Genomic DNA, 27,990 nt, shown 5'->3' on the forward strand with positions numbered 1-27,990 from the left:
AATTTTTCAACAGTATCACAGTGGATTTAGGTCACTGCTAAACTTTAGGAATTGAATGCTGTTGGAAAGAGTCTCATCTGCCATAAAAGAAAGGTAGCAGGTGTTGCTCTGTGAACTATTGCCCACTCATTCAGCCCTGAGTTATTCTCATCAGATTCCTCTGGGTATAAGAGAGCAAACTAGAGATCCTGTTCCAAGTGGGATTTGTTGGTATTCGCCAGTTCCTCTCATGAAATGGTGGCCGATGAAATGTTTTCCAGCACTGCACAAGAGATCTTCATAGAGGGACAGTTGTATCAGCTGTCTTATTTGTTTGGTGAGTACTTAAAGGAGAAGCCAGCACAGTAGATTCTCAAGATGCTGAAACTGTGGATGTCAGATTCTAGAAGCCAAAGCTTTTGGAGTTTGGAGACATTTAACTAAGCCTTCTTGGGTAGCCTTGATGATGTACGACTGTTTAGAAGGATAGGATCACCCCAGCAAAATACCAGGATCTGATTTTCACATCGTAGTATGGTATTTGATCCGAAAAGTGTCTGAGTGTTTTGTAGTGTTCAGTTTCCAGCAGGTTGTCTTTGTCTTGCCCAGGGCTAGATGCAGCTCCTTAATGTGCAGGAGCCCAGGTGCACTCTTTTCCCTTCCTTGGCTTACACGGCATGGGAGGGTGGTTCTTTGGAGCAAAGCATAATTCCTAGATGCTCTGCAGTCCCAGGCTTCACCCTTAGCTGCAGGGATGCTGGAGGGAAGCCAGGTTGCCCAGCAGCAGCCTAGCTGGTGGGGACAGGAGGTAATGGGGACCTAAACCCCCCTTTAATTCCCACAGCAAATCTGTGGTCTTGACCAGACTTGTAGTTCGGTTTAGCTTGTGTAGTATGGTTGGCTTCCCAGAGTGGAAGCCCAGAAAACTGGCTGTTACAGAGAAAGGCGGAAGTTTCTTCTTAGATGTATAGGTACCTCATGGGAGGGAAAAAAGAAATGTGGAGCCAGACTCTTGATAGTGGTATCAAAGGAGAGGACAAAAATAATGGATGCTGAGATAGCGAGAAGTCCATTTAAACATAAGACAAAACTTCTGCACTGTGGGAATGGTAGAACAATGAAACAGTTCACCTAGGGAGGCTGTGGAGATACCTCCTTGGAGATAAACAAAAAAACCTGACTTGACACATTCCTGGGCAACATCCTCTAGATGAGCCGGTGGTTGGACTAGATATCTCCAGAGGTGTCCTCCAATCTCAGATCTTCAGTGATTCTGTGTTTGTTTGTTGTGTTTTTTGTTTGTTTGTTTTCCATCTTATTCCCATCATATCTAAGTGTGAGCCAAAATTTGGCCCATGGTTTGCACAGTTATTTGATGCTTGTGTGAACCTTTTGTGCCAGTCCCATTCTCTCATAACAGCTAATTGCTGTTCAGAAATTTCACTTGGAAGGATCCTCTCTCTTCTTGCCATAACCTTCTTTTTTTTTCTTCTGCCTCTGTTATCTGATCAAAGGATTGAAAGCTGTTGCTTTGTTGCTGTATGAGCAGCAAACTGACTTTATTTGAGACCAACAAATACAGAATTTACTTTTGTTTTAATTCAGTTTTCTAGAAAACTAATAGTTTTGCTCTGAAATTACTTTTAGTAGCTCTTAAAAACCACTTACACTAATCGCCAATCATATGCTTCATGGATCTGTTTCAGATGCAAAGTATTTCATGCACTAAAAATAAAAGCAGGCCAAAAAAAAAAAAGAGAAAAAGAAAAGGAAGTTACTGTGAGAATAGCTGGTCTATATTCCAGCCATGTGCAAAGAGGAATGCTGAAAGATACTGTCCAGATTTAATCATCGATAGCTGGCTTCTGCACAGGGAAGGGGGAAGAGGACCTCTAGGGATCTGGGAGATGCTTAACCACAAATTAATAGGGGCCTAGACAGTGTGCTGGAAAAATACATCACTTTTTTAATGCCCTGTTTTTATACACTTTCCTAAGTGTTTGATGTAAACCACTGCTGAAAATGGGACGGGGCATGTGTCATAATGGCTGCTCTCATATTCATTCTTGTTTGAAGTATGTGCCCGTGCAAAATTGCCTGCAGGTTGGCCTGTGTAACGCTGCTTCTTCTGTGCTCCTCCATCAAATCTGGGTCTTCTGCCAAATGTCTTCAGAAAAGTTCTCTGAGCTGCAATGTCATTCCTAATTGCCTCCTCTACGGTCTAGCCTGTGCGCATCCATCTCATCAGGCATCTGTCTGCTTTCAAGAGGCTGCAGCACCATCATAAAACTCTAATGTGTCTGTCCTTTAATTATAGAATACATAAGCATCTCCTGCAGAGCGTGCATCCCCCTCATTGCTCATCAGGTCAGGAATGCTGAGATGCTGGCAGCCTGGCTTGTTTGCAGTAACAGCAGGCTGGTGTGGTTATCCAAAGGTGGCTCGTTTATAGAGGTCTGTTAGTGGCGTGATCCTGGGGATTTCTGAATGGTGCATGTCTCCTGGAAGCCCCCTGCTGCTAACAAGCACTTGGCCACTTGATGGCACTCTTCAATATTTAGTTAGTTGCAAATGCTATTAAATATACCATTTTTTTAGAACAGGGATAGAGGAAAGAGAGCCTCAGGTATTAAATAGTAAACCACTATCAAGATTGCAGCTTAAGCTGACCAAAACAAGAAAGGCAGGAGCAAGAGTTCAGCTGGTTGAGACAGCTGCTGCCAAATGTGTGCTGGTAGGGTTAGCCTGGCTTCCCAGCTCTGGAGTGCTCTGTGGAGATGAGTGTTGGAGCTGGAAAGTGTCCTTCAGTCCCTGGCTTCTGAGGAGCTTATGCATTATCTGAGATTGTTAGGCTGTCAGTCGGAGGGTCAGAACACGAATGTATTCCTGAAAGCAACAGGAGTATTGCTTTGAACGGTATTGATGTTTGGAACTCTTATAGCCCCCATCATTCAGTCTTTTCCTCCCTCTGTGATGTGCATCCTCAGGAGTGCTGTGAGAAGCATGGAGAAGAAGGGATAAGACCACATTAGCTGTTTGGCACAGCAGGGGCTGGAATACAAATCTCCCAGTTGCCAGTCTTGTGCCTTCATCGTATGGACTCTCTCGCCCTTTTTTTTTTTTTGAATTTCTTCAGAGTATAAGTTAACATTCATAACATCAGAGCAGTTGCACTATTACTATTTGCATTGCAAAACCAAACCTTTATGAGTATCTTATTTAAAGAAGCAATTTTTAAAAGTAATTTTAGTGCCTGCTAAACCTATAATGCAAAGTCCTGTCTGATCAGAACGAGAAAAGTCTGGTATTACTTGGAGCATTGCAAACTCAGCCCAGTCGCATATTCCTTTTCTTTCTAACAATCACCTGCTCTCTTTCATGTGAAGCAGGGGAGAGCCAAGCTGCAAGTCAAACACTCCTGCTATTTTTGGGAAGGCGCTGAGTCTTTTCATCCTGTTCTCCCCTGTTCTTGTTTGTCTCTGAGCCTCTGCTATAGCAAGCAGTGACAAACAGTGCGTTTCTCCAGGTGTTTCCTATATCTTTAGTTTTTGTTGTCCCAGTTGACTGCAGCATCTTTCGTATTACTTTGCCAGACGGTATTTTAGGATAAGATGCAAACATTTGTGACAGCTCATTTCCATACAGGCTGTTTTTATCTATCGGTCTGTGCTTCTGAAGTGTGTGTCTTGCCTCTGACATGTGTGGAGCCTGCAGCAGTTATTAGGACTGTGGCACGGCCTCAGGTTGTGTATAAATTACAGCCTGCCTCATCACCTGTCAATTTTGTCTTTTCCAAAATGTCCAAAAGACGTCAAAATCCTGTTTTTTCTCACTTCTACCCGAACTGCAAGTTCTGTGGTGCCTAAGAAGAGCCACAGCTGTTTAACATTAACTCAATCAAGAGTACCAGGAATTCGTCCAGTGGCTGGGGAAAGGTGTCAGGCAGAATGATAAATGTGACATTCAGACATCTGAATAAACCACAATGGATCTGTGATTTGCCAACACTGGACTGATAGGATTGCTCTGAGCTTGCAGAGCTTGCTGCTGACCGGAGGGCGTATGCTCATCCCTGGGGCTGCGAAATGCTCAGCCCAGCACAAGAGGTCTCAGCAGCGGGATTCAACTTCCACTGACAGATGTCAGGAAATAAATGCCGGTGGAGTTATCAGCTGAGACACTGTCTCAGAGGGGGTGCTGTCGAGATCAGTGGTGGCCCTGCAGCTAGGCATTATTTTTGTTGGTCCTCTGGATGGAAATATAAACTCACAACAGATGAAATGTGTGACTGATGAAAGGCAGGTGGAGTTGTAAATCACACTGTGAACCAGGCTGTTGTACAGAGTGATTAATCTTGTTGTAAATTGGAATTATAAAAACCAAATGCATTTTAATGCAGCCAAATACAACATTATATCTCTCTAAACAAGGAGGAGTGCTGTGTCTTGGAAGGCAACAACTCTAAAAAAAATAAAAAAATAAAGTAGGCTTTTGTGGACAAGCAATAAATTTGAGTTCACAGTGTGATATTTTGGCAGGGAGGGTGAACATGATCTTGGAGTGCAAACAGGGACTTCTGGGTGGCAGCAGAGAGATGGTTTAAGTATTAGCGAGACTGATACTGGAATATTAAGTTTGATTCTGGAGACAGCGTATTTCAGAGGATGCAGAAATACCTATAGGTAGTTGGTAAAGACCCCCAAGCTGATTCAAGTGTTGCAGAAGATACCTTAAAGGTGGAGAGAGAACAATATCCAGTTAAAATCCTGGCTGCAAGTGAATTTTGCCTAGGCAGCACAAGTCCTAGCTATGTTATGTCCTCCACGTATCTGTGGAAAATCTCTTAATATTCTACATTTCTCCACATCTGTTGAGAAGTGGCTTTGCAGCTGTGAAGGCAGTGCCTTTGACTGGTGTGGCAAAGCTTGTGATGGTTCCCAGCCTTTTGCTGAGCTCTGTGCCAGCCTGGTGAAAATAAATAGGATTTTTGAGTTCAGGCTGTGAAGGTTATCAAAAACATGCTGAAAGGTGACTAGCATTCAGTTTTCAAGTATCCTAAGGAAGAGAAAGTGCCAGATATGAAAGAAGTCTTTCGTCCAATGGAGATAAGCAGAGTAAGAATTAATAGTGGGAAGCCAGACAAGGCCAATAAGGAGTTAGGTGTGACTTTCTAATCACTCAGAGTGATCAAGCATTCAAACAAACTACGAAATGAAATAATGGCCTCTCTGTCTCTTGAGATATTCAAGTGAAGAATGCACATACCAGCCAAAACCAAGCTGCAGGGTTCAGAGCAGGATATACCTGTAACATTTGTGAGCTGTGAAATAGAGAAGGCCAAGCTTTCTGGCCCTGAGCTACAAAGTAATGAATTCTGAAAACATTTTCTTTTCTGGGAAGGGACTGTTTAGGTGGTTTGGTGTTAGTCTTTTCCCTGCTCACAGCGTGGTTCCCAGCCAGATCTGCAGTGATCAGCATTTGTAGCAACACAGCAATATACCTGAGTACTTGTGGACTCTCTAAGGAATAGAAACAAAATGGGCACCAGTGATTCCACTTTAAATCTCTTAGGGATCCTGGGATGGGGCCACCTTGAGCAGAGCCCCGTGAAGTCCTGGTTCTGCTCCCTGTTCTTCCAGCTTGCTGTAATGTCTTGGACAGTCTCTTGCCTTTCTCTTTCCCTTGGCTGTAAGAAGTAGTGCTGCAGATGCATGCTCAAAGCACTCCGAAGTGCTATAAAACTTCCAGTTATTATTGTTAGTCCTCACAAGCCTTTGAAAACACATTCAACACATGTCCAAACTCTCTGAGCTCCTTGGAAAGATTTGTTCTTTTTTGATTTTTCTCAACTTTTGGCATACAGCGAAGCTTGAAGTGCCAGCCATTTCCTTTCTTACAGCGTGCCCATTCTGCGACCGCAGGGAAGTGTGGAGTTGGCAGAGCTATTTCAGTAAGCGAGGAGAGAGTCTTGCTGAAGCAGCATACGCTCACCCAGCATGTTCTACAGCGGGGTAGATGAGCCTGTGCTCAGTGCCACGCTGCACAGGTTTTGCTCACTGAGAGAAAAAAAAATGTATTGAGAATTCATTAATTTGTGTCTTGCTCTGTCAACCGTGCCACGCAGGCTGTAGCACAGGCATATGCTTAGGCTGCGCACAGGGTTTTATACAACTGGGTATTAATTATAATTTGCTTGGGGACATTTGCTGGCCTGCAGATAACCTTTTTTGTCCTCTACCCTTTAAATATTTGAAAGGTGAGTAAACAGCTGAGCCACTTCTTTGGGTACCCAAACTTTTGTTGTTGAAACCGATCTCTTCTCCCTGGAAGAGATCACGTAACCGGGTGTAATGCACAGCCAGCCCCTTCCCTTTGCTGCTCAGAAATCCAAGCCTAAAGGAGAGAGCCCCAGCCTGCAAGCTCGTCAAAGTGTGGGCATATCTAGGAAAGGAATGTAGATGTGCTTGTGCAGCTGTGATGCTCAGAACCAAGCAGCTGTTCACAACCATGCTTCTCCATCTTGCTTCCTTTTTTAGATGGGCTCTTGGAGGAGAAAGGATGGATTTTAGTGGTGGTGTTTCCTTTTAGGATGGTGATTTCTCGGTCCAAGCCATATCAGTGAGACAGCTAGTGGTCTTGATTTAAAACAGACATATATCGTAGGATCTAAGATGTGAGGCTGCAGCATTTGGGCTTCTAAATCCTCCAGAGAGAGCACAATTTGCCAGTTTATGACATAGAAATCTATAGCACTAGCTTCTTGAGTGGTAAAAATCTCTATGTTGACTTGTTACCATTGAGAATTCCCACTCTGAGATTTACTATGCGTATGTAGGATTTACCCTGAGCATTGTAACTAACACTGGCCTCTAACTTGAGGATACTGTTGGGTTGAGCTTCCAGGTTTGGCCACCAAGCATTCTGTAAGAAATGGAGGAAAAACATGCATGCCTTATGGATTTTTTGTGAAGCAAACACGAAAGATGAAGCAAATAAAAAATTTCCATACAACAAACAAAATATTTTGATCTGGTATCAAATATTTATTTAAATGCTTTTAAATTCATGTAAGAAAAATATAAATGAAAAATCTGTTAAAACAAGCACTAAGTAAATATCAAAGTGAAAGATTTAGATGCTTTTCAAGTTTTTGTTTTTGTTTTGCATGAGGTATTTGGTGATACCGCAATGATATTCCAAGGTACTGTGCTCCCACTAAATTTTTTTTTGAAAAGGGTTTAGGTTGAATCTGCCCAGCTCTGTACGGAAATACAGACAAATATTTTAGACAGTAGTGATAGTTGGTTTGAAACCTATGTCTGATTGCATGTGATACTTACAGGCTGAGTTCTCCAGGTTGAGACCAGTAATAATGCTATTGCATCTTACATTAGCAAAGCTTCTCTTCCCATATACACTTGTTACGTGTCAGGGTCTGCAATGTAACCTCCGCTCAGATGAACACTGAGGGTCCTCATCACATACAGCTCTTCCTCATTAGAGTGAGAGTCTGCTTACTCCTCTTTTTGCTGTACTGCCTTGCATCTTCCTGCACTAGAGAAGGACATCTCCTCCTGCTGGCATGCTTGTCAGAATAACTGTCTAGTGTCTCTAGTGTCTCCAGCCCTTGTATCTCAGAAAAAGAGCCACATTTCAATTTGTGCTTTGTGGGTCTGCATGGGGCAGATGCTCTCGGCTCTTCCAGTGCATCCTGGTGCATCCGTGCAGCGCAGCGCAGCTGCCTCAGCTCTGATGTTGCTGCTTTCAGCTCCAGCAGTGGTGCAGCCGCTGCCAGCTCTTGGGTCTGCGCCCTTGGCTTTGCCGTGTGCTCTGTGTTCTTCTACCGTTGTTTCAGTGAGCTACCTGTGTCCTCAGAGACAGACTACGCAAGATTTGGGGCACACTGCAGTGCTCTGCTAGGTTTTGCTGAAAAACACAGGCCTTTTTGGTGAAAAGCCTGTGCTTTAAAGCTGTATCACAGACGTGCTGCTTTGGGTTATGTGTTGTTCCCTGCCATTCTGGAACATTGAATATCACTAATGAAATACGGCTATTTTTTTCGTTTGTCAAAGAACACGTAGGTATGTTACGGCTTAGGACTCTGGGTGAGATTTCACCCTTAATTGAAATAGATTTATATGCCTACTCTCTCAGAAGGTTATTGTTTTACTGGGATTTATGTGCCATGCTTCAGTGTTAATTGTGGATTATGCTCTTGACTTTGCCTTTCATCAGACATAAGCTGTACATTAGCAATCATATTATGCAGACTTATGTGCAGTATTCACACACTGTGAGTTTTAACCCACATCCACTGTATTTCATAACGTACAGGAGGCAATGGGTGGGATTCAACTCTGGGATTAAGATGAGTTTAACAGTCAGCGGAGGCTTGGCTATTACAGTTAATGGAGCCCAGAGAATAAATCAGCAGACCAAATACAGGAATCTTCTCTAAGGTGGGTGTTTTGAACTTAGGGGGAAGTAGATTGATTTATCTCTATGGATCATAATGGGAGCTTAGCCTCTGAGTGCTCAGACAGACAGCCACAGCTAGACCTGCTTTTGGGTGTCTTAACCTGCAAACTAAATCCCATGTTTCACTCTATTAGGGCTTCTTTGTAGGACCTTGCTTTTCTGTTCGAGCTAACCTCCATGGAGGCTTGCTGATGCTGCTGAGCTATTTTTCCTGCTCCTTCACTTGAAGAATGTAGCTGGCCTGTGATACTGCCAGACCAGCAAAGAAACACCTCCAGAAATCAATTCAGATCTTTGGTGGGCTGAATCACTCTCTGAAGGTGTGTCTCTCTGCTGTCTGTGCAGGGAGCATGGGGGACAGCCATCTGAAGCCCCTCAGTTCAGTGCCAACAGAGAGAAAACAAATGTGTACCACAGACTTTCTGTAAACATGCCTGGCTGGCTGTTCAGCACACTGCAGGAGAAATAAGCGTGTGAATCAGCTCGGGTTCAAAGGTTATATAGATAGATATGTTAGATATATAGATAGATGTTAGATATAACAATTTGACTTTCTAGTCCATTCTGATGTGAGTCATTCCTGGAAGGTCATTTCCGCAGCCTTCCCAAGTGTTTTTGCTGCTGAGGAGGGGAGGTATTCATCCTTATCAGGACCAGACCGCAGCCTAATACCAGTTCAATATTAGCTGGTTTAGAACAAAGACAGTTCTGTGAATTCTAAGGACAGGGCAAACCTCTGATGGAGAAAACATGTTCAATTCCTCTCAACTAGAATTCTAAGAATAAGCTTCCCTCCCTTCCAAAAAATGTGTTAATAATCCTATTTGGGTTCTAATATATTTAAAGTGATGCCAGTATTGAAATCTCACCTTTCTGCAAAATATTTCTTTTCCCTGTTTCACCCCAGTGTACAGAAGGACCTGTGAAAAGGAGTGCTGCTTACTTGGAAAGCTAGAATATTTCCACCTTCCAAATACAAAGCAGCAGTAGTTGTTTTATTGATGTGCGGGTTGCTTTACTAATTCTTTGGATGTTCTATGTGGCCCTGATAAATTTGAGGCAAGTAACATCTGTACCTGTGTGCTGATTTGGGATCAGCCTGCTGCCAAGGAAAGTTCTCTGAAGTTAGTGTTATCACGGGGGTACTCATTTACCAAGTCCTTATCCTGCAGGTTGGTCAAAATGTTAGGCAAGGCAAGAAGCACTTTTAAAAGGAAATGACTGTTCTGGAAACTAGATGCATAGTGGGTACTTAAATCACAGAAAACCATAAATCTGTTTCCCATATACTATGTACCAGACGGCATTTGACAGGAAAAAAAGTGTTTGGAGAGATAGCTAGGATGCCCTCAGAGTGAGCACTGTGTTGATAGATTAGGAAAACTCCTCCTTTGCTTCTGGAGAGCTTATCTACATCAACAGCTTTTCTTCCCCTTTAAATGAATTTGGAAATTGTTTTTTAGACAAGCAAAAAACTTGAGAATTGCAAAGGACAGTCAGAACATAAGAAAAAAAATAAGAAAAAAGAAATAGTCCTATTGAGAATAGGGAGAGCTAATTTCAGGCAGCACCAAGAGGTGAAAGTAAGCAGAAAAAAAAGGGGGGGGGGGAGGTTTTAGCAAGAGAGAGCTTCTATGCCAGACAAAGATGAGATGTTAGACATAAGCTAAAAATAAAGCTGCAATGACTTGTGCATTGTACAGTTATGTGTAATGGCAGTGGAAATGACACTTTACAGATACTTCAGTGAAATGCTTTTCATTGAAGAAAGAGGGGAGGCTTTAATATCAAATATTGCCAATGTGTGCAATATTAAGGAAATTCAAGCGTAGAGAAAGAAGTGTCCAGGAGGTTCAGATACACGTTTTCTCCAAGGCTCTTAAGTCTCCTCCTAGAAATAAACTGCTAAAACAGTAGTTTTTCTGCATAAGCATGTTGTCCCCACATACCTTACATATCAATGAAGAAAAGGATGTTAGATGCAGGCACCCCAACACAACCATTTAGTCCTGTGACTAATGTCTTTCCCACATAGCCTTGCATTCAGGTTGATTTTAGGCATAGGTGAATGCTCTCAGACCATATATTGCAATAGCAAAGTATCTTAGAAACTGATTTAACAGCAAAAACTCTTTCTTGTTTAGATGACTTCATGAAGCAGAGCCATGGCATGCTCCTGCTCTACACCATGAAGAACCCCTCTTTCCCAGAGTATGTCTTCAGCAGTGAGAGTGGCATCATGTGCCTGGACATCCACAATGACCACCCCTACCTCGTGGCAGTGGGCTTCTATGACGGCAATGTGGCCATCTACAACCTGAAGAAGGCAACCTCCCAGCCCAGCTACAAGAGTAGTGCTAAGTCAGGAAAGCACACAGATCCAGTGTGGCAGGTGAGGGTGTTCTTCTTTTCCTCTAACTGGACTTTTAATTGGGCTGAGTTCAGGTACAGCAGGAAAAAAGTGCTGTATGGGCAGAGATGTTGGTTTAATACACGTGTTAGTGATTGATACTTATTTCAAGCTAATTTTGAAATACGCAGGAAAGCAAAGAAATTGCAAGAATGCTTGGTCTTCAACAGAGATTAAATGTGAACAAAACTTTGTTTAAAGAATGATTTCTCCTTAGTTTTAATTATTATAAATGATTTCTGGTTTGGGAGGAACTGATGTCCTCTTTATAACACCATGCAATGCTGTTTATGTTCCAAATACAAAATCAAAGGGCAACAAGTAATGAGCAGCATGTAAAACAGCATATCAGCCCTAAGAGAGAACTATCTTGGGCACAACAAACCCAGGGAGAGCTGTCTGTGGAGTTGGCTGTCACTGAGATTCAAAACACCCTACCCTGTGATTGATCTTGAAGTTTTCTAGTGAATTAAGAATTGTGATGTGCAGGTAATGCTCTTAAAGTAATGTCTCTTAAAATGCCTCCATGCATCTGTCACAGAGAGCCTCCAGGGAGATGATATTGTAAAGGACTGAGGAGAATATGTTGCTACATCCAGCTAGCTTTGTAATTATGTCAACAGAGTAATCTGAGTTAAGATTGGAGCACTGGAAGGGGTATGTGCTTCTGATCTCATTCATAGCAGTAAAATTGTGGCAGCACAGATTTTAACATGGTCTGTATGATCCTGCTGAGGGGCAGTGATGTGTGTTTGGTTTGCTAGCTTGGACTTACAGGTATTGCTGCCAAAACTATTGCTGTAAACTGATTTAGGCTTTCCTGCCTAATTCAGTCATACCTCTATGCACATAGTCAATATTCCTCATAGTTTGGCGCGTCACGTGTGGTTTGTCCCCCAGATGCGGCTCCTTGTTATTGCATCTTGCAGTCAAAATCTGAGAAATCAAGGGATCCTGATGGGACTGCAGATGAATGTGGCACTTGCCAGGAGCAGGACTGGTGCTTGCTATAAACAGAGAGGTTATGCAAATGTAACATTTCAGAGAACATCTGAATTTTATATTGGCTACTTGTCTGGCCAATGCTTTTCCCCTAGCAAACATTTGTAGTTTTTCTTACAGGTTTACATGGTACCCCAGGAGTGGGTTGTTATCATCATACAACGTGTCATGCACTCACACACAAAATCTGCCATTACACACGCACATCCCAGAGGGCAGAGAACTCCAAACTCCTCCTATTGCCTTTAGGGTTCCAGTAAAAAAACAAACAAACAAACAAACAAACAACAACAACAACAAAACAAACAAACAAAAAACCACAACAACAAACTGTCAGTATAGTTAAGTTGTACATGCAGCTTTTTATGACCTTGCTGCAGCATCCTACAGGTGGTCACAGTTGTTACTGCACACTGGAGATGCCAGAATCACAGATCGTTTGTGATTCGTTCCCCAGATAATATTGGGGAGGGCAGAGTATGCTTAAAGTGGCCTTACCATACAGAGCAGAAGCAGATACTCTGCAGTCTGTAAGGGGCTTTTAGAAGTAGGTTTATATGTACCTCTTGACAGCAATATGGCTGTCACATGGGTGAAAAAAATTATTAGGCACTCAAGGGAGATAGTTCTTCAGAGGAAAGAAGCTACCTCATGGGTATGGATAGGCGTAGGCATGAGTAGCCTGTAGTTCCCATTTGTTTGCTTTACTTCCAAAGGTCAAGTGCTGAGAATCGTTACCCTTATTTTTCCTTCACAGTGAAGTACCTGTATTTTTAGTAAACTTTACAGTTTCTTACTTACCTTGCCATAAAACTGAGTGAGCAGAAGTAGTAATAAGGTGATCACACAGCTTTCTGGAAAAGAGCTTGCATATCTGTTGGTAAGATCTGAACTGTAGATATTTGTCAACATCAAGCAAAAAGTTTAGAAAGGGTTTTCTCTCCTTCTGATGGGAGAAAATTAGACTTGAGGGACAGTTTGTTATGTTGAGACACAGGATAGTTATTCCTCATTCAACATTTAATGGTTCTAGAAAGTGGTGTCTCGTTTTCCAGATTTGGTTCAAAGATTCTCTGTTCTCCCCCGCCAGCACCCCAACTAGTCTGAAGCCTGTTCTTTGTCTAGACTTCTCCTTGCAGTCCTCACTTACATAGAGACTGCAAGCCCATGACTTTGAAGACCAATTAGAAAAGTAACAAAGCTCTCCTGAACAATTAAGAGCATTTGTTCTCTGGACTGCCTGGCTCCTTCCTTTTCAAACAATGCAGCCCTTTCACAATGGAAGCAAAATGGAAAGCGAGTAAAACAGCCTGGCAGCTCTTTTCTTTTCCATTTCATCTTCACTAACTTACTAATATCTCAGTAAGTTTGCATAAAACAAAGCCAATGTAACATATCCCATTATTAAGAACAAAATAATATAAAATTTCTAATTCTGTTACCTAAGAGTGAGTTCATCTGCCTGATACTGGCTGGTTCCTGTATCTTTAAAGAGCATAGCAATAGCTTCTAGTGCATTTGGCAAGTGTCTTCCATGTATTAAGTCCTACCGCAGTATAAATAAGGGAAAGTTCTGGTTCGTCTTAAATTAGACATTTCTCACTGTTTACTACCAATGGATTAAATTCTGAAGTCAGAACTCTGAAAAAGGAAAAGAGAGGAACAAGCAAGCACATGGACATGCAAACATATATGCATGCAGTGCAGTGTGCCTAATACAGCCACCAAAGCCTTAGGTTTTACAGGAACATGGAATTAGAAATGATCAAACAGGTCAGTGAGTTCAGACCTCTGCCTTTGCAAACACCTGCTCAAAAGGAGTCAGCTCCTGGGAAACTGTGCTAAACCTGCCGTGTTCTGCTGGGCAAAAGCCTTTGTGAGGTTAGGCTAAACCCCACCTTAATTGAAATAATGCTCTAAGCAATAAGCAAAAGCTTCACACCCATCATCTCTGATCATCATAATTTTAGGAAGAAATTTACTTCTTCACTCAGAGGGTGCTGAGGCACAGGCTGCCCAGAGAAGCTGTGGCTGCCCCATCCCTGGCAGTGCCCAAGGCCAGGCTGGGAGCTGACACCATGGAGCTTCAGATGGCATCCTGAAAGAATTATTTTCTGCCTTCTGTTCATGCACAGGAGGAGAAAGGGCTGGCTGCTGCTCGCTAACTCTTCACCAAATGCTACTCAGGTTAAATATGATGCTCATGCTTAAGACCAAAAGGGCAAGGAAGCATGGTAATAGTGTGCAAACTGCCAAAGGAAATAGTCTGCAAACTGCCAGAGGGAGTGCCAGCTTGCATATTAGTTTCCCATTTGAATATGTGGAAGTCCCATCTCAAAAGTAAACCACATAAAATACACCTGAGACTCTCTCACAATAATTTGCCCTGCAATTGTGTGATCTCTTCTCCATCTCTACCTTCTGTGTTGAAATCTAAGTCCTTAAATAACTCTACAGCGAATCTTGGCAGTTCATGAAGCCACACCAGACTCACCTGGTGAGGTCTTGGTTTGCTGATGGAAGTAAGTGCGTTCCATTTCAGAGACCCTTTAAAGTCAGCACAACCTGCTGTTTTCCACCCCACTCCATGCTACTGGGCACAGCTCCACAAAATTCTTCACTGTGAGGGTGATGAGGCCCTGGCCCAGGCTGCCCAGAGAAGCTGTGGCTGCCCCATCCCTGGCAGTGCCCAAGGCCAGGCTGGATGGGGCTTTGGGCAGCCTGCGCTGCTGGGAGGGGTCCCTGCCCATGGCAGGGGGGTGGGACTGAATGGGCTTTAAGGTCCCTTCCAACCCAACCCATTCTATGGTTCTATGATTCTATGAAGCTGTTTGTATTCACTGCACCTATGAGAAAAAAAAAAAAAAGCATTTTGCTCATAATCCACTGTCAAACCAACACATTGTTTCATTTCTGATGATGGCCACTCTCCTAAATCTGTCGTCTGCAGTCAGACAAACAGCTTTTGCAGCTTGCTTTGCTTCAGAGATGTTACTGCTTCAGGTAATATTTTGTTCCTTTGGCTTCAGGCAAACAAAGAGTTTGATGCAAAGAAAACAAAACAAAAAGAAAAGACAGAAGGTTGCTATCAAGGTCAGAATAAAGGTCAGCTGTCTCAGAACAGGCTTGACTCCCTTCCTGTTGCCTTCACTGCTAAGGAGCACAAAATGGATGTTTGCTGGGGATAGTTCAGTGATAAAACCTCATTCAATTCCATAAGAATACTGTTAGGGAATAACTTCAGAGGAGAAAGAGACATTTGGAGAAGAGAGGAGAGCAATGGAAACCTGAAACCAAGATGGCTGGACAGGAGATACAGATGAGGAGAGTCAGCATGGCATGGCTTATCTTGAGAGCTGGCAAGTGGGAGAATGTGGCCCAAAGGGATAATAGAGCAGAAACCTGCAGGCAAGGAGCATTCAGCACTGAAACTCTAGGGTAATAAAGCCAGACACATCTTGTAGTGGATCAGTGCAATGTCTGCACAGAGGACCTTCCTCTCCACCCCAGGTTTTCTCCTACTTTTCTCCTGCTGCCAGCCCTGTCTTGCATTCCTGGTCCAGTGCAAGCAAGGCAAAAAGTCTTATTCACCTCTTACGTCCCAGGAGTAAAGCAGGATGCTGTACCCTCACCTAAGAGTCAATACTTCACTTCGGTCTTTCAGCACATGCACAGAAGTACAGAGGTGTGGTAAGAGCATCCATGGGCCAACCAGGGGGTATTTGGGGCCCAGAGAGTTCAATCTGACAGACGCTTCCCTGCTGGGGCAGTCCTTAGCTGCAACCTTACTGCCAACAGTGAATTCTGAGTCCAGGGACAGGCTGCTGCAGCATCAACTGTGCTGGTCTGTCGAGGATCTGCCACTGCACTCCTTGCTGCAGCACTGCGAGACATATCGTGGCTCTCAAACATCTGCCCTGTGTTCGCTCCCTTGTCCTCTCCTGGAGGGAAGTGTGCGCTGGAAGGACTGTGCTTGGGAAGGACCAGATGCTTGCTGTAGAAAACAGGGTAAAGAACAGCAGCTTTCTGGTCATCATTAGTTGCTGGGGAGCTCACTGCAGAGTCACAGACTGGCTGTAGGAAACCCTGTCTCCCACACAGTCAAGTTTCACTGCTCTTGGGGAAGGCTCTGTTGGGCTACAGGAGCCTATCCTGAAGCTTTAGGCTCGTTTAAGCATGGTGGAGGTGGTGGAAAGTGCAAGGCACTACTGTGGCAGAAATGCTGGATAAAATCTTTTGATTTGTGTTTGTACCTTGTTGAAAACCTTTTAACTCTTTTTGAGCCACTTTAAGGTTAGAAAAGGTAAGTGTCCAAATGTTTCTTCCTAAGTATCTTTGACGATAATGGACAATATCCCTGTTCTTTTAACTTCAGTATTGTATTTTTTGAGATGGTATCAGGCTGTACCTTCTGGAGAATCAGTTTCTGTAACTGGCTATTTTATAACTGTGCCTTGGGTACGGATTCTTGTAGTTTAGAATTTCTCTTGCAAAAACATTGAAACCCTCCCTTGCAGATCTTGTAGCATTTATCTGAAAAAGTGTTTTTTCCACTTTGATGCTGCTTTTCCCTCTGTACTTCATACAGATGCTCAACTTATTTTCTGCCTTCTGCTCTCACTGCTGCTTGCTTAATAGATTCTTCTCTAGGTATTGCTCTTCTCTCTCCCAGTCCTTTTACTTGAGATCCAAACCTTCTTACTGTGGATTTTCAGGTTGTCTGCAAGCAAAGGCTATATAATTTTATTTGCCTTTTAGTTGTACTGATGCTGGTTTGTTGAGAAAACTTCACTCATAAAATTTGAGAGTCACTCATGAAATGTAAGTCTTTAGACCTTGAGATGTTGGAATGTGATAGCCTGTGCTTTCAAAGGGCAGAGAAGTTGTAATGCATTTGTTTGATTGCTTGGGTCTTTGAATCCTGCTCCGCTGCTTTAGAGCAGTCACAGAAGTTAACTAAATGTTTAACAGAAACCAGAAAGCTATGTTGGATCTTTGTGGAAAAAATGTGTTTCTGCACTGGCCTGTAAAACGTGACTGCTGATTGCTGGATCCTCAAAATAGATGGAGAAAGCAGCCAGAGCGGATGGCTCTTACCGGCACTGATGCAGCCTGTGAACAGCAGAGTGCTTCTCCAAGGAAAATGAAATAGCGATGAGGGAGCGATAAGGGCAGAGCGCAAGCTGAGCAGGATGGTGCAAGCGAAGTCGCCCAGCTGTGTAGTGGGATGTGGGGAGCAGGGGCTGCCACAGCTCCCACCCTGTTCCTGCTGCCAACACCGCGGTGAGCTCGGTGGGCAGGGATGCTCAGCACCTGGCAGGTCCTGGGGCCAGCTCTCCCTGTCCCTGCTGCGAGCCTGCTCGGTCCTGCAATGACGGGAGCCTTCTGTCAGGCACATTACAGATGCTGTCTCCGATTTAGCAGCATCAGACAGCTTGGGGATTTGGATGCGAGCCTGCCTGCTGTTTGTCTGCTGTCCCTGAGCATGGAGCGGGGAACTTCTTATTTTGTCTGTAAATTGGAAATCTTGCTCAATGAGCACAGTCAGAATTGAAACCGGGAGCTGTGAATTGCAATTGGTTAAATACCCCTGAGCTTTGCTGGCCTCTGGCACCCATCATTCAGCTGCATGCTGTGTCTGACATGGGAGCACCACTGTTTACAGGACAAACAGGAGAGAGTCTAATGGCTGGGTCCTTGCTCCTCAGCTGTTAACATACCAGCCTAATAAATACAGAGGGAAGTGCTGTGAGAGGAATAAGTAAGCAGATTCCTGGTGAAACGCTGTACAAAGCAGAGCATCCAACTCCCAGCAGGAGGAAAACAAACTGAAAGTAGGGCCAGCCCTTATCCAGTGCTATTTATAACTGAGCTCTGCTTCCTCCAGATAAATCTGAGTCTCTGAAGCATGAGCAATGTACAAGCCCCAGGCTGGGCCTTTGCCCTGTATCAGTGTTACTCCCATGGCCATGCTCTCTGCTCAGGTCCGTGCTGCGTCCCTCCCTCTATCACCAAATGTGCTCTTTGATAGAAGAGGTTTCTCTGCCCTCTTTCTGCATCCCAAGTTAATGTGTGGTGTTTGAAGGCGCTGGTGCAGTGGGTCTGATTCCTCGCTCCTGTTGCAGCTTGGGGCTGTGAGTCCCAGGATGATGCTATCGAGGTGGGAGGCAGTTGATCTAGCTATGGGAGAGAAGTGATTTTCCAAAGAGGAGTGTTTATGGGGTTAAATGTGACATGGGAGTTTATTTTACAAGGAGTCTACAGTGCTGATAAACACATCTGAACGTTTTCCTTCAGATATCAGGAAGCTTTCAAGGACTTTGGATGAAAAAAACAACCAGGAAGGCTTGTAGTAAAGCTTATGAGTAGCCATATGCTGCCAGAATGACAAGGGGCATTTGTAAATTTATTAGATGAGAACTTCCTGCTATTGCCTGTAGCAAGAGGAACAATCTTTCACCGGAGAAGCCTGTTGTTTGCTTGTACCCATGAAAAAGCCATCAGCAGCATTCCTGTGATGCAGGTGACTGATAACCTGTGGATGTGAGCTGCTCTGGGAGCACCCAGGCACTCCTGTGCTGTGCCTTCCCTTCCAGGATGCTTTGAGATGCTTTGGGTTTGCAGAGCAGTAGACTGAGGAGTTCTTCCTTGGTGAGGATGGGGTCCTGCCAGGCTAGCTGCTGTGGATGATTCCTAACTTCTCTGTGGGTGAAGCAGCTGCCTTCATTTCAGTACCTATGTACTGTTACCAAGCCTGTAAGCCACCCTGACCTTCCTAACTGGCGCAGAAAAGCTGTGTTACACAAAAAGACAGTAGCAAAAGTCAGGAGATATCCGATTAAATCCCGACTTCTGCTTCAGATAGAATGGCAGGGAGTACCTTAGGCCAGAATTGCTCACTAAAGATATGAGAGAGAAGAAAGGAGCCCAAACTAGACCAGATGGTATCAGGATCTTTGAACATTTTGACATTCATCAGCCATCTAAACTATTTCCTCTCTAATGCACTCAGTATACCCGAGTGTTTAAATATTACTGGCTCACCTTTGGGAGGAGATAGTCATTGCAGACCTTATCTCTTTAATGGCTTCTATCCTGAGGGCTAGTTTACATCCTAAGCACTCTGAGCTTATCCATTCTGTGTCATTACATGATTTTACAGTAAAACATCAACATATTTTTCTACAAAGGACAGAATAACACTAAGAACCCTCCTTTACTTAGCAGCTCCCTTATCTCTAGATTGCTGTCATAGCTGGAAACATTTGCATTTAAAAGAAAATCCAGATTCTAAGATAGGAACATTTGTCATTGGATTTATTTTTAAGTGTTTATGTATATATGTAAATCAAAGTAATTTTTATTTATATCTCTCCATCAGCTTTTACTCAAACTCAAAAGACTTGTCTGCTATACAAAGCAGTCTCGTCTATTGCAGTGAATGAAGCAGTCAGTGTGGTTGGATTTGACACACAGTAAACTCATTAGAAGTGATATTGAATTTCAAATCAGACTGAACCTTCGTTTCTAGAACAGAAAAACTGTTCCTGAATCGCAGAAAGTGAGAACTGGCACAGGCCGGTATGGCATCATAGATATTACTGATACCATTCCTGAAGTGCTTTCTTCAAACTGAGATTGAGTAGCCTACCTGTCTTCACCAGTACTGACAGACTGAAGTCATTACCTGGAAAGTCTTACATGTAACACACCTCTTAATGCACATGAATAGGATTTCTATAATTCCCCCTGACCTGGCAGTATCACTTTGCTGAATCCTGCACCACCCTCTGATTTTTCTTCTGCACTACTGCCACTAGAAATTCCCTAATTTCTACTTGTTTACGTGCTTTCTTCTTCCTGTCTGTGTCTTTCTGTACTTCTCTTTATCAAATTTCATCTTGTTGTTTTCAGACTGTCTCCAGTTTGTCAAGATAACTTTGAATTCTGATCCTAACAGAATCCTTTGTCTCCGAACTGTGTCATCTGCAAATATTCTCTGTATTTTGCCATCCCTTATGCAACCTTCTAATGAAAATATTGAATAGAACTGGACCTAGGACAGTCCCTTGTGGGAATCATCTACAGATGTTCTCCCAAGTGCTCAGGAAATCAATGATTATTACTCCTGAAGATTCATTTTTTCAATCATTCATCCACTTCATAGTAATTACATACAGACCTAATTTTCTTAGCTTGCTTCTGAAAACATCACAGGGAGTATGCCAAAAACCTTAATAAATTAAAGGTATACCACATCTGCTTCTTTCCTCTAATCCTTTAGACCCATTAGCCTGTCAAAGAAGGAAATCAATTTTGTTTTGACAAGATCTTTCCTTGACAAGCCCATATTCACTCTTCCTTATCTTCTTACCCTGTAGATGCATATTGATGACTTAATACTTTGTTCCAGCTCTCAAGGTTCAGAGTTAGGCTGACTGGTCCTCAGTCCTTTAACCTATCTTTCAAGACAGGTTTTGTTTTGGATTTTCTGGGGACGTTTTTGCCCTGTTCCTATCCTCCAGGACCTCTCCTAGCTTCCATAGATAATTTCTAATGATTCAGAGATTGCTTCAGCTGCTCTTTAAGCACCCTAGGCTGTATTTCATCAGACCTTGCTCAGTCGGATATATCTGTCGTATCTCAGTATTCTGGCCTGTGCTGCTTAAAGTTAATTTTGTTAAATATCTAGTCACAATTTATCTTTTTGTATGGTAATGAAACAAGGAAGGCCTTAACAGTTCTGCTTTACCTGGGGGTTGTGGTAGCACCCACCTTTATACCTAAACACGGTCTAACAGAGGCTCAGATGAATGTTTCTGGGATGTCTGATTTAGGCTCCAGGCCCAAAAAGTCACATCCCCCTCAGAAGAGTCTCCAGCTTCTTCCCCACGCAGGCATCCCAGGCAGTGACAGGAAGGTATTGCCCCACTCCTGAGGGCTGCTTTTCTTCATGAGGTTTCTGGGTGTGCAGACTCTTGAGTCTGACAGTGGCAGCTCAGCTCTCCTCATATGGCAGGCCTGATTCTTCCTCTCAGGGCTGGCTGCTCCTCTTTAGCTGTGGCTGGACTCATCCATCTGCTTTGCTTTTACCAGCACCATGTCTAGAGCTCAGGGATGTGGATGGGGACAGGGATTATGCTTTCACAGCAGGGCTTCTGACAACAAAATCAAGGGCTAAGGTCTTTCCTGGTAATGTTGACCCAAACTGTTATTTTGTCACAGCTCTTTCATTCTTGCTAGATGTACCACAGCAGAAATGCTGTCTGCTCCCCGGCATGATACACAAGAATGGTAAAGAGCCTTGACACATCCCAGTGATCTCTTTTGCTGAGCATGCACCACAGGGCAGGAGCCCTTTATGCTGTACCCCACCATCCTGGCTCCAAGATGGACAATCTGGCCACCCCATAGTTTTGGTGCTCCTCATCGAGAGGCCAGCTGGAGCTTACCTGGCTCCTCCCTGCCTTGCCTGCTGAGTCTGCCTTTGGTGGGAAGCGCAGACCCACAAGAAGCCAGGGAACAGCCAAATCTCCTGCTATAGTGGTATCGTTTGGCCAAAGTACAGAGGAGCAACATCTTCCCCAAGTATAGACTCAGCCAGAGAGACTGGCTGGGCTGCCTTGACCTAAATCTTGGAATAAGCAGTCTGCACTAGGTTATCACAGCTCTTTAAAATTGTCATTCTTGCCTCAAGTTAAGATGAGTCGTCTATATATAGCTTGCTCTTTGCCTTTATCCCAACTAACCATGCTAAGGGGTGAAGCTTTCTGTCTTCTTCCCACCTCCACACAGAACAACTTGCACTGCTGCCTACGTTAGCACTAAGGACTCCAGACACTGCCCTGCTCCTCTGAGGCTTGCTCTGCCCATCTCTTGGGATGCATAAAGATTGACACTGGAGTTACTTTGCAGGTACTTTGTCTGGAGCGCGAGTCCTCTGAGGAGCAGCTGAGGGAACTGGGGTTGTTTAGTCTGGAGAAGAGGAGGCTCAGGGCAGAGCTTATGGCCTCTCTACAGCAACCTGAGAGGAAGGTGTGGGGAGCTGGGGGTCGGCCTCTTCTCACAGGTAACTAGCAATAGGACAAGAGGGAATGGCCTCGAGTAGCACCAGGGGAGGTTCAGGTTGGAAATGAGGAGACATTTCTTCACAGAAAGAGCAGTCAGGCATTGGGACAGGTTGCCCAGGGAGGTGGTGGCATCACCGTCCCTGGGGATGTTTAAGGAAAGGTTGGACTTAAGGACAAAGGAAGGTTGCTTAGGGACAGGGCTTAGTGGGTGACAGTGGTGGAAGGGCAATGGTTGGACCAGGTGATCCTGGAGGCCTTTTCCTACCTTTATTATTCTATGTGAGTGAAGTGTCTTGTGCTTTCTAGGTGAACACGTGAGTCATTTTTGGGGGGGTCACTTGTGAAAGATTTCAGGAGAGCAGCCATGTGCCTTGCATGTTCTCTTCCTTGGCTTCACTTTTGAGAGCTGCCTGAGGATCCTCAGCAAGGCTCATGTATGGGGCCAGGCTGGGGAGCCTGGTAAGCAGTAAATGAAGAATGGCTGGCAATGTGCTTGATTGAGGGCATTTGGGGACTTTGTTATAGAGGTACTACTTTGTCTCTGCAGAGGGACAACTCTTTGTCTCTGCAAGGAGCGACAAACTCTTTGCTCCAGCAAAGCAGGATATCAGTGGACTTGGGATCAGCTGACTGACTTAGCAGATTTTCACCACAGCAGATCCCTTGGGCAAACAGCAGAGGCAAGTGATACAGGGAGGGAAATAAACAAAAAAAATGACAATTTGTCATTTACAGGAGGAGAATGTGAAAAATTTATTCTCTGCTGGTAATGAATTGATATTTTTGGATGCTGCTCTGCTGAGAGTCACTGGCAGGAACCAACAAGAAACACATTCAGAGGTGATAGAGGGAAGAAATGAAAACTGCTTCGTAGCTCAAATTAAAGACTACTGTAGAAGAGTCTAGGGGAATATGTGCACCGGAACACAAGACAGATCAGCCTGGCTCCAGAAGATGTGACATAGAGTGAAATTTATCATAGACTTCAGCATGCGCCCTATCTGCATGGTGCTGTGGCAGCCTAAAACCAGGAGAACAACAAAATGGAAGAAGTATTCTCCACTGCAGACCAGAGTAGCCACTGTTTGGACTAACACGTCCAGATTTGGATGGGTCCTGCTCTGTGGAGTTTGGTCTGTCTACCTCTTTGAGCATCCACGCTGTGTTCATCTGTCAGCTGCTGATCTGGGCCGTCATGTGATGGATGCAGCCATGAGAGCTTGCGCCCTTACTGGGGAAATGTGGTTTTGACAGAGGGTTTGTGTCTGTGCTTTGCTGCCAGGGCAGGCACAGCCAGAGAGAGCTGAGGAGCAATTACCTCGCCATGTCTGCAAACCTGTTAAAGGAGCAGGCCAGTGGGAGGCCTTCAGCAAAAGTCTTTGGTCAGTGTGGATGTAAGAAGTGTCCGAATCTCCCTACTTAGCCCTGTGTGCTCATGGTATGGAGAAAACAGTGTGTGTGGGAGAGCAAGGGTGCTCTCTGCAGATGGTGACCTGGCTGCCTCAAAGGACTGGGAATCACTTGTGCCCCTGCAAGACACAGCTGGGCTCCTGAGAGACTGGGACTGTGTTCAGCTATGGCACCAGGTAGGTGAATGCCCTGACCTGCTGGGCTGAGCAGGATGGCAGCTGTGCAAGGTGGGCCATCTCTAGAGCTCAGTGGTGAATTACAAAGGAGCTCCTGAAGAACAGAAACAAGTACACGTGTCTAAAGCTGAGTATTGGAGAAGAGCATGAAGACAAAGAGAGTTAAAGAAGGTGGAGGTGCAAAATGAGCTGTGATTATCCAGGGTCATAAAAAGGAACAGAAAATATTTGTGAAGTGTATTAGAAGTTAAAGGAATGAAGAATGTAGGCTCATTACTAAAGCAAGCTTTCAGCTCATATTGAGTGGTATGGAGAAGAATGAAATATTTGATGCTATCCTGTTTAATCTTACAATAAATGTATGAGACTGCCTGCTTAATATGATTAATGTAAAAAGGAGGTGAAAGCATAGTTCAGAATAGGGAAAGAACATATTAAATAATGTTTAGATGAGACAGGTGTGTGCTCATCATCAGGATCAGCTTAAACGTACCCTGGAGTACTTAAAGACTTAGCCAGAGCAATTTCAGACCATTAGCAGGCATTTTAGGGAGTTTTGTGGCTATATGCATGCTGGATTTTAAGCAGAGGTTAGTGTTTTTGTGCAAGCCTTTATGCAGCATCTGATCAGACGGAATACAAGTGTTGGGCTGTACCCTGGGACATGGACGAAGGGAAGCATCGCCCTGCTGTTTGCTGTGGATGGGGACACATTCACATGCCCATGGCGTGAACTGACTGGAATAGTGAAGAATGTAAAGCCTGCAGTCGTCAATCCCAAAACACATTTCAGTGATGCCGTGGAGCCAACGTCTGGCAAGAGGTTTCTGCAGGTGCTTTCCTCAAAGGGGCTGTCCTTGTATGCAGGAGGGACAGTGGAATGGACAGGGTACCAGAGACCAGAAATTTGTGTCTGAACAATTCACCAAGGCTAGAGGCATCCTAACCCACCCACAGAGCCTCTCAAAGCATGCATGAGAGCACAGCAATGTATTGGCAGCACTCCAGCCTGCACAACAAGCATGGCCATGAAAAGGAGGAAATATGTGAAAGGACTGGAAGAAGGGAAAAAATATTTGGGTATAAATGGTAGGATTGGACCAAGGGAATTACTGACCAAACTGGCCAATTTTGATTGCTGGAAAACATTGGAACAAATGGCAAAACCATTTGTAAATGTCTAGATAATAAGGTGATTCAGAGAAGCCGACATGGATTTGTCCAGAATAAATTGTCAAGCCAGTATAATTTCTTTCTTTTTCTTTTGTTTTTCTTTTGTTTCAGAGAAATGGGCCTTGTGAAGAAGGGGGAGGCAGCCAAGGTTATCACCTCTATCTATCTTGGCTTGACTAAAGCTTTTGATCCAGGCTCACACAGTGACATTCTTATAACTGTAGTAGAGAAATATGAATTGTATAAAATCACCATAAAGAGGCTGCTCAGGTGGCTCAGGCTGTGTGCTTAAAGAGCAGTTATCCAGGGCTTGCTGTCAGATGCTTCAAGTGAGACCCTCGAGCTGTCAGCCCAGGTCTTCTTTTGATCAATACTTTCATTAACAACTCAGATTACAGAATAAGGAAGCCCCCTTGGGAAGATGAGACACTTTGCGGGACATGATTATGTTCAAAATAATCTTGATAAATTGGAAGAAAGGTCCAAAATCAATGTGATGAAATTCAATAAAGACAAGAGCAAATACTACATTTAGAAGGGGGAAATTAAATGTACAGATAAAAACCAGGGGATGACTGGTTAGGCAGCAGGGTGCCAGAAGGAGAGTTTATGGCAGATCACCCACCGCCAATGGTCAGCAATGCCACACTATTGCATAAAAACATGTAATTTGGATTTATTAGCAGGATACAAGGTAGAGGAGGTTGTAACTCCTGTTTTTGCCTAAGCCAGGCCCTGTACAGTCTGTCTGCAGCTACAGAGAAGGGCTGAAGGAGAAGCACAGGAATGGTAAAGGCTCAAAGAGCAGGACCTGGAAGGAACAGTTTAAGCAATTGGTTTTGTTTGGCTGGGGAAAAAAGAGAAGGGAGCAGTGACAAAGCAACCGTATCTTGACCTCTTGAAGACTGTTATGAAAAGGGAAATAAACAGTTGCTTGCTGTGTCCACTGGGGAGATGACAAGGAGTAATCACTTGATTTGTGGTAAATTAGGTTTCCTGTGTAAGGCCAGTTAAGCACTGACACTTGCCTACAGGGCAGGTGTTGGGTGCCTGTTGTTGGAGGCTTGGCAGAACAGGCTAGCGAATTGTCACCAGGTAGGGATGTGTCCAATCCTTCCTCAGAGCAGAAGAGAGGCCCTTTTTGGTCCCCTCCAAACCCTGCATTGCCATGACAGCTTTGCTTAGGGCTGTACCGATTGCCAGGTTGGCACTGGAAGGAATTTGTCTCCGTGTCACGTTGGCCCAGACTTTCTTCAGCAGCCCAGGGGGTCGCTCGCTTACTGGAGTCATCTGAGTGTTATTCCTCAGGCAGTTCCTGTAAGGGCAACCTGAGGATTTGATAGTGCCTTGGTCTTTCTTCTTGCCTACCTGTGACAGACCTTATTCTTTCTTTAATCTTTGAATGACTAAAGCTCTTTTATTTCACTTGAGGCAGGAGTCAGCAGTGTTGTGCTACTGCAACGCTGGCAAAGGGCTCCATGGAGCACAGTTAATAGGGAAAGAAGGAACTGCTCGTCAGTCAACGTGCATGTGTCACATGTGGCACCCCACAGCTGAGCGTTGGCAAGCCGAGAGCTGTGTTTGCAGTCGCAGGTGTCTCCTTACAAGGCAGGCATGCAGATCCTGCCCGCGGCTGCCTGCAAAGTGCTTGGGTCAGCCTCATGGCCAGAACAGCTTTGGCCAATTGTATTTTGTCAGCACGAGTGACTAACAGCCTCCATGCCACGGAAACTGATTGAGCATTATTTCTTTTCTAGGAATGACATCAGAAACATAGGAATTTTCCAGTCAGATTGGATAAATGGTCTAATCTCCTGTTGGCCAGGAACCACTGCCAGCTGCTATAGGCAAAGATTATAGTACTTTCTTGCTAAGAATTGTTGAATTATTGCCCTGCTAACATGCTCTACATAGCAGTGGACATGCAAGGTTTTACTTTTATTTTTCTAGGAGCAAGTAATAATTTTGAATAGTCTCATTTTCTTTATAAATAACCAGGCTTTGAGAAGTAAAAATTAAGAAGTATTAGGCTCTTCTCAGAGGCACTGCATAGCAATGAGTCTCACAAACTGATTTTGTACTGCAAGTATAGTTGGGTTAAAGATCACACTGAAAAAAATAAGTGTATCCGTGATTTTATTATAGGTCCCATCAAGATCACTCACTTAAAGTACTCTGTTTACTTGTCTCCTCTCCACTGTTTACAGATGCTTTTCTTTCTCATGTGGTTCTTTGCTTTTACTCTATTATAATTGAACTTTTGCTGTAAATTGTCTCGTGCAGCTGCAATCCTGGGATCATAATTACATGCTTCAGAGAAAAATTAACTTCTTCCCACTGCACACACAGTGGCCTACTTCCCACATCAGATGTCCCACCCTGCACAGCATGGATACTGCTAATGATGGGAGGTTGTGCCACGTTCAGGGGCCTCTGGGAGCAGAGAAAAGGCCAGTTCTGAGCACATACCCGATTTGATTGCAGTATCATGAAGGCTAATTACTCTAATAAGCGTTCATGGGATTCAGAGATCAGGAGAAAAAAGATCGCAAACACTATTAAGGTGTCAGAGGTGTTGACAGCAAATTGGAAGTATCAAGTGTCGATTTCTGTTTTCTGAAATTCAGGTTCATGTCACTGAGAGCTGCTGACAATCATCTAATGGCAGATCCTGATGCCCTTAAGGGACTGTGTTCAAGCTACCTACATTATGTACCTAACTCAGGTGCTATTGAATGCTTTGAATGTAGAAGCAAAAGTACCCCAAGCCAATCAGCCTTCTTGCTTTTGTGGGCTGCAGACTCCACCTGTCTATATAACAGATGAGGAGAGGTAGTAGTAACACCTAACAGATAATAGAAAACTTGAATAGCGATTGATGAAAGAGAGGATATTCGGGGTGAGCAGACCCTGGGGAAAAGCTCTCCAATTGGGGAATACTGAAAGCAATTGGCTTGGGAAAAAACAAACAAACAAACAAACAAAAAACTGTAAGGTTGTGTGAATGCTTGTGTTGTGGGACACCTCCAGATGAGGTTCCTGCAGCACGCTGTGTTAGTGTAAATGTGAGGACTCTGGAGCTGTGTCTGCACAGTGTGATCAGGGAAGGAGTCCAGCTGCTGAGCCTTCATCCATGTGTTTTCCATTGATGTGACGGGCTGTTGCTTGGCTCCAGCTCAGGTACAAAACGTCTGCACTGTGCTTAGCCAGAGCAGAGCTGGGAAGTCAGCTGCTGCTGTCCCTGCAGAGCTCAAGGAGAGCTCACTAAGGAGCGCCTGAACACGTACTGTTA

General features: G+C 44.1%; 1 protein-coding gene across 1 annotated transcript in view; it reads left to right on the forward strand.

The window, feature by feature from the left end:
- DNAI1 (dynein axonemal intermediate chain 1) overlaps positions 1-27,990 on the forward strand; it is a 144,024-nt gene that overhangs the window by 57,089 nt on the left and 58,945 nt on the right. The window contains exon 13 of the mRNA XM_035565893.2: positions 10,602-10,849. Within this exon, the coding sequence (XP_035421786.2) occupies positions 10,602-10,849 (248 nt within the window). The remainder of the gene's footprint in view (positions 1-10,601; positions 10,850-27,990) is intronic.

The sequence above is a fragment of the Cygnus atratus genome, chromosome Z (genome assembly GCF_013377495.2).
Source record: "Cygnus atratus isolate AKBS03 ecotype Queensland, Australia chromosome Z, CAtr_DNAZoo_HiC_assembly, whole genome shotgun sequence".
Lineage (NCBI taxonomy): Eukaryota > Metazoa > Chordata > Aves > Anseriformes > Anatidae > Cygnus > Cygnus atratus.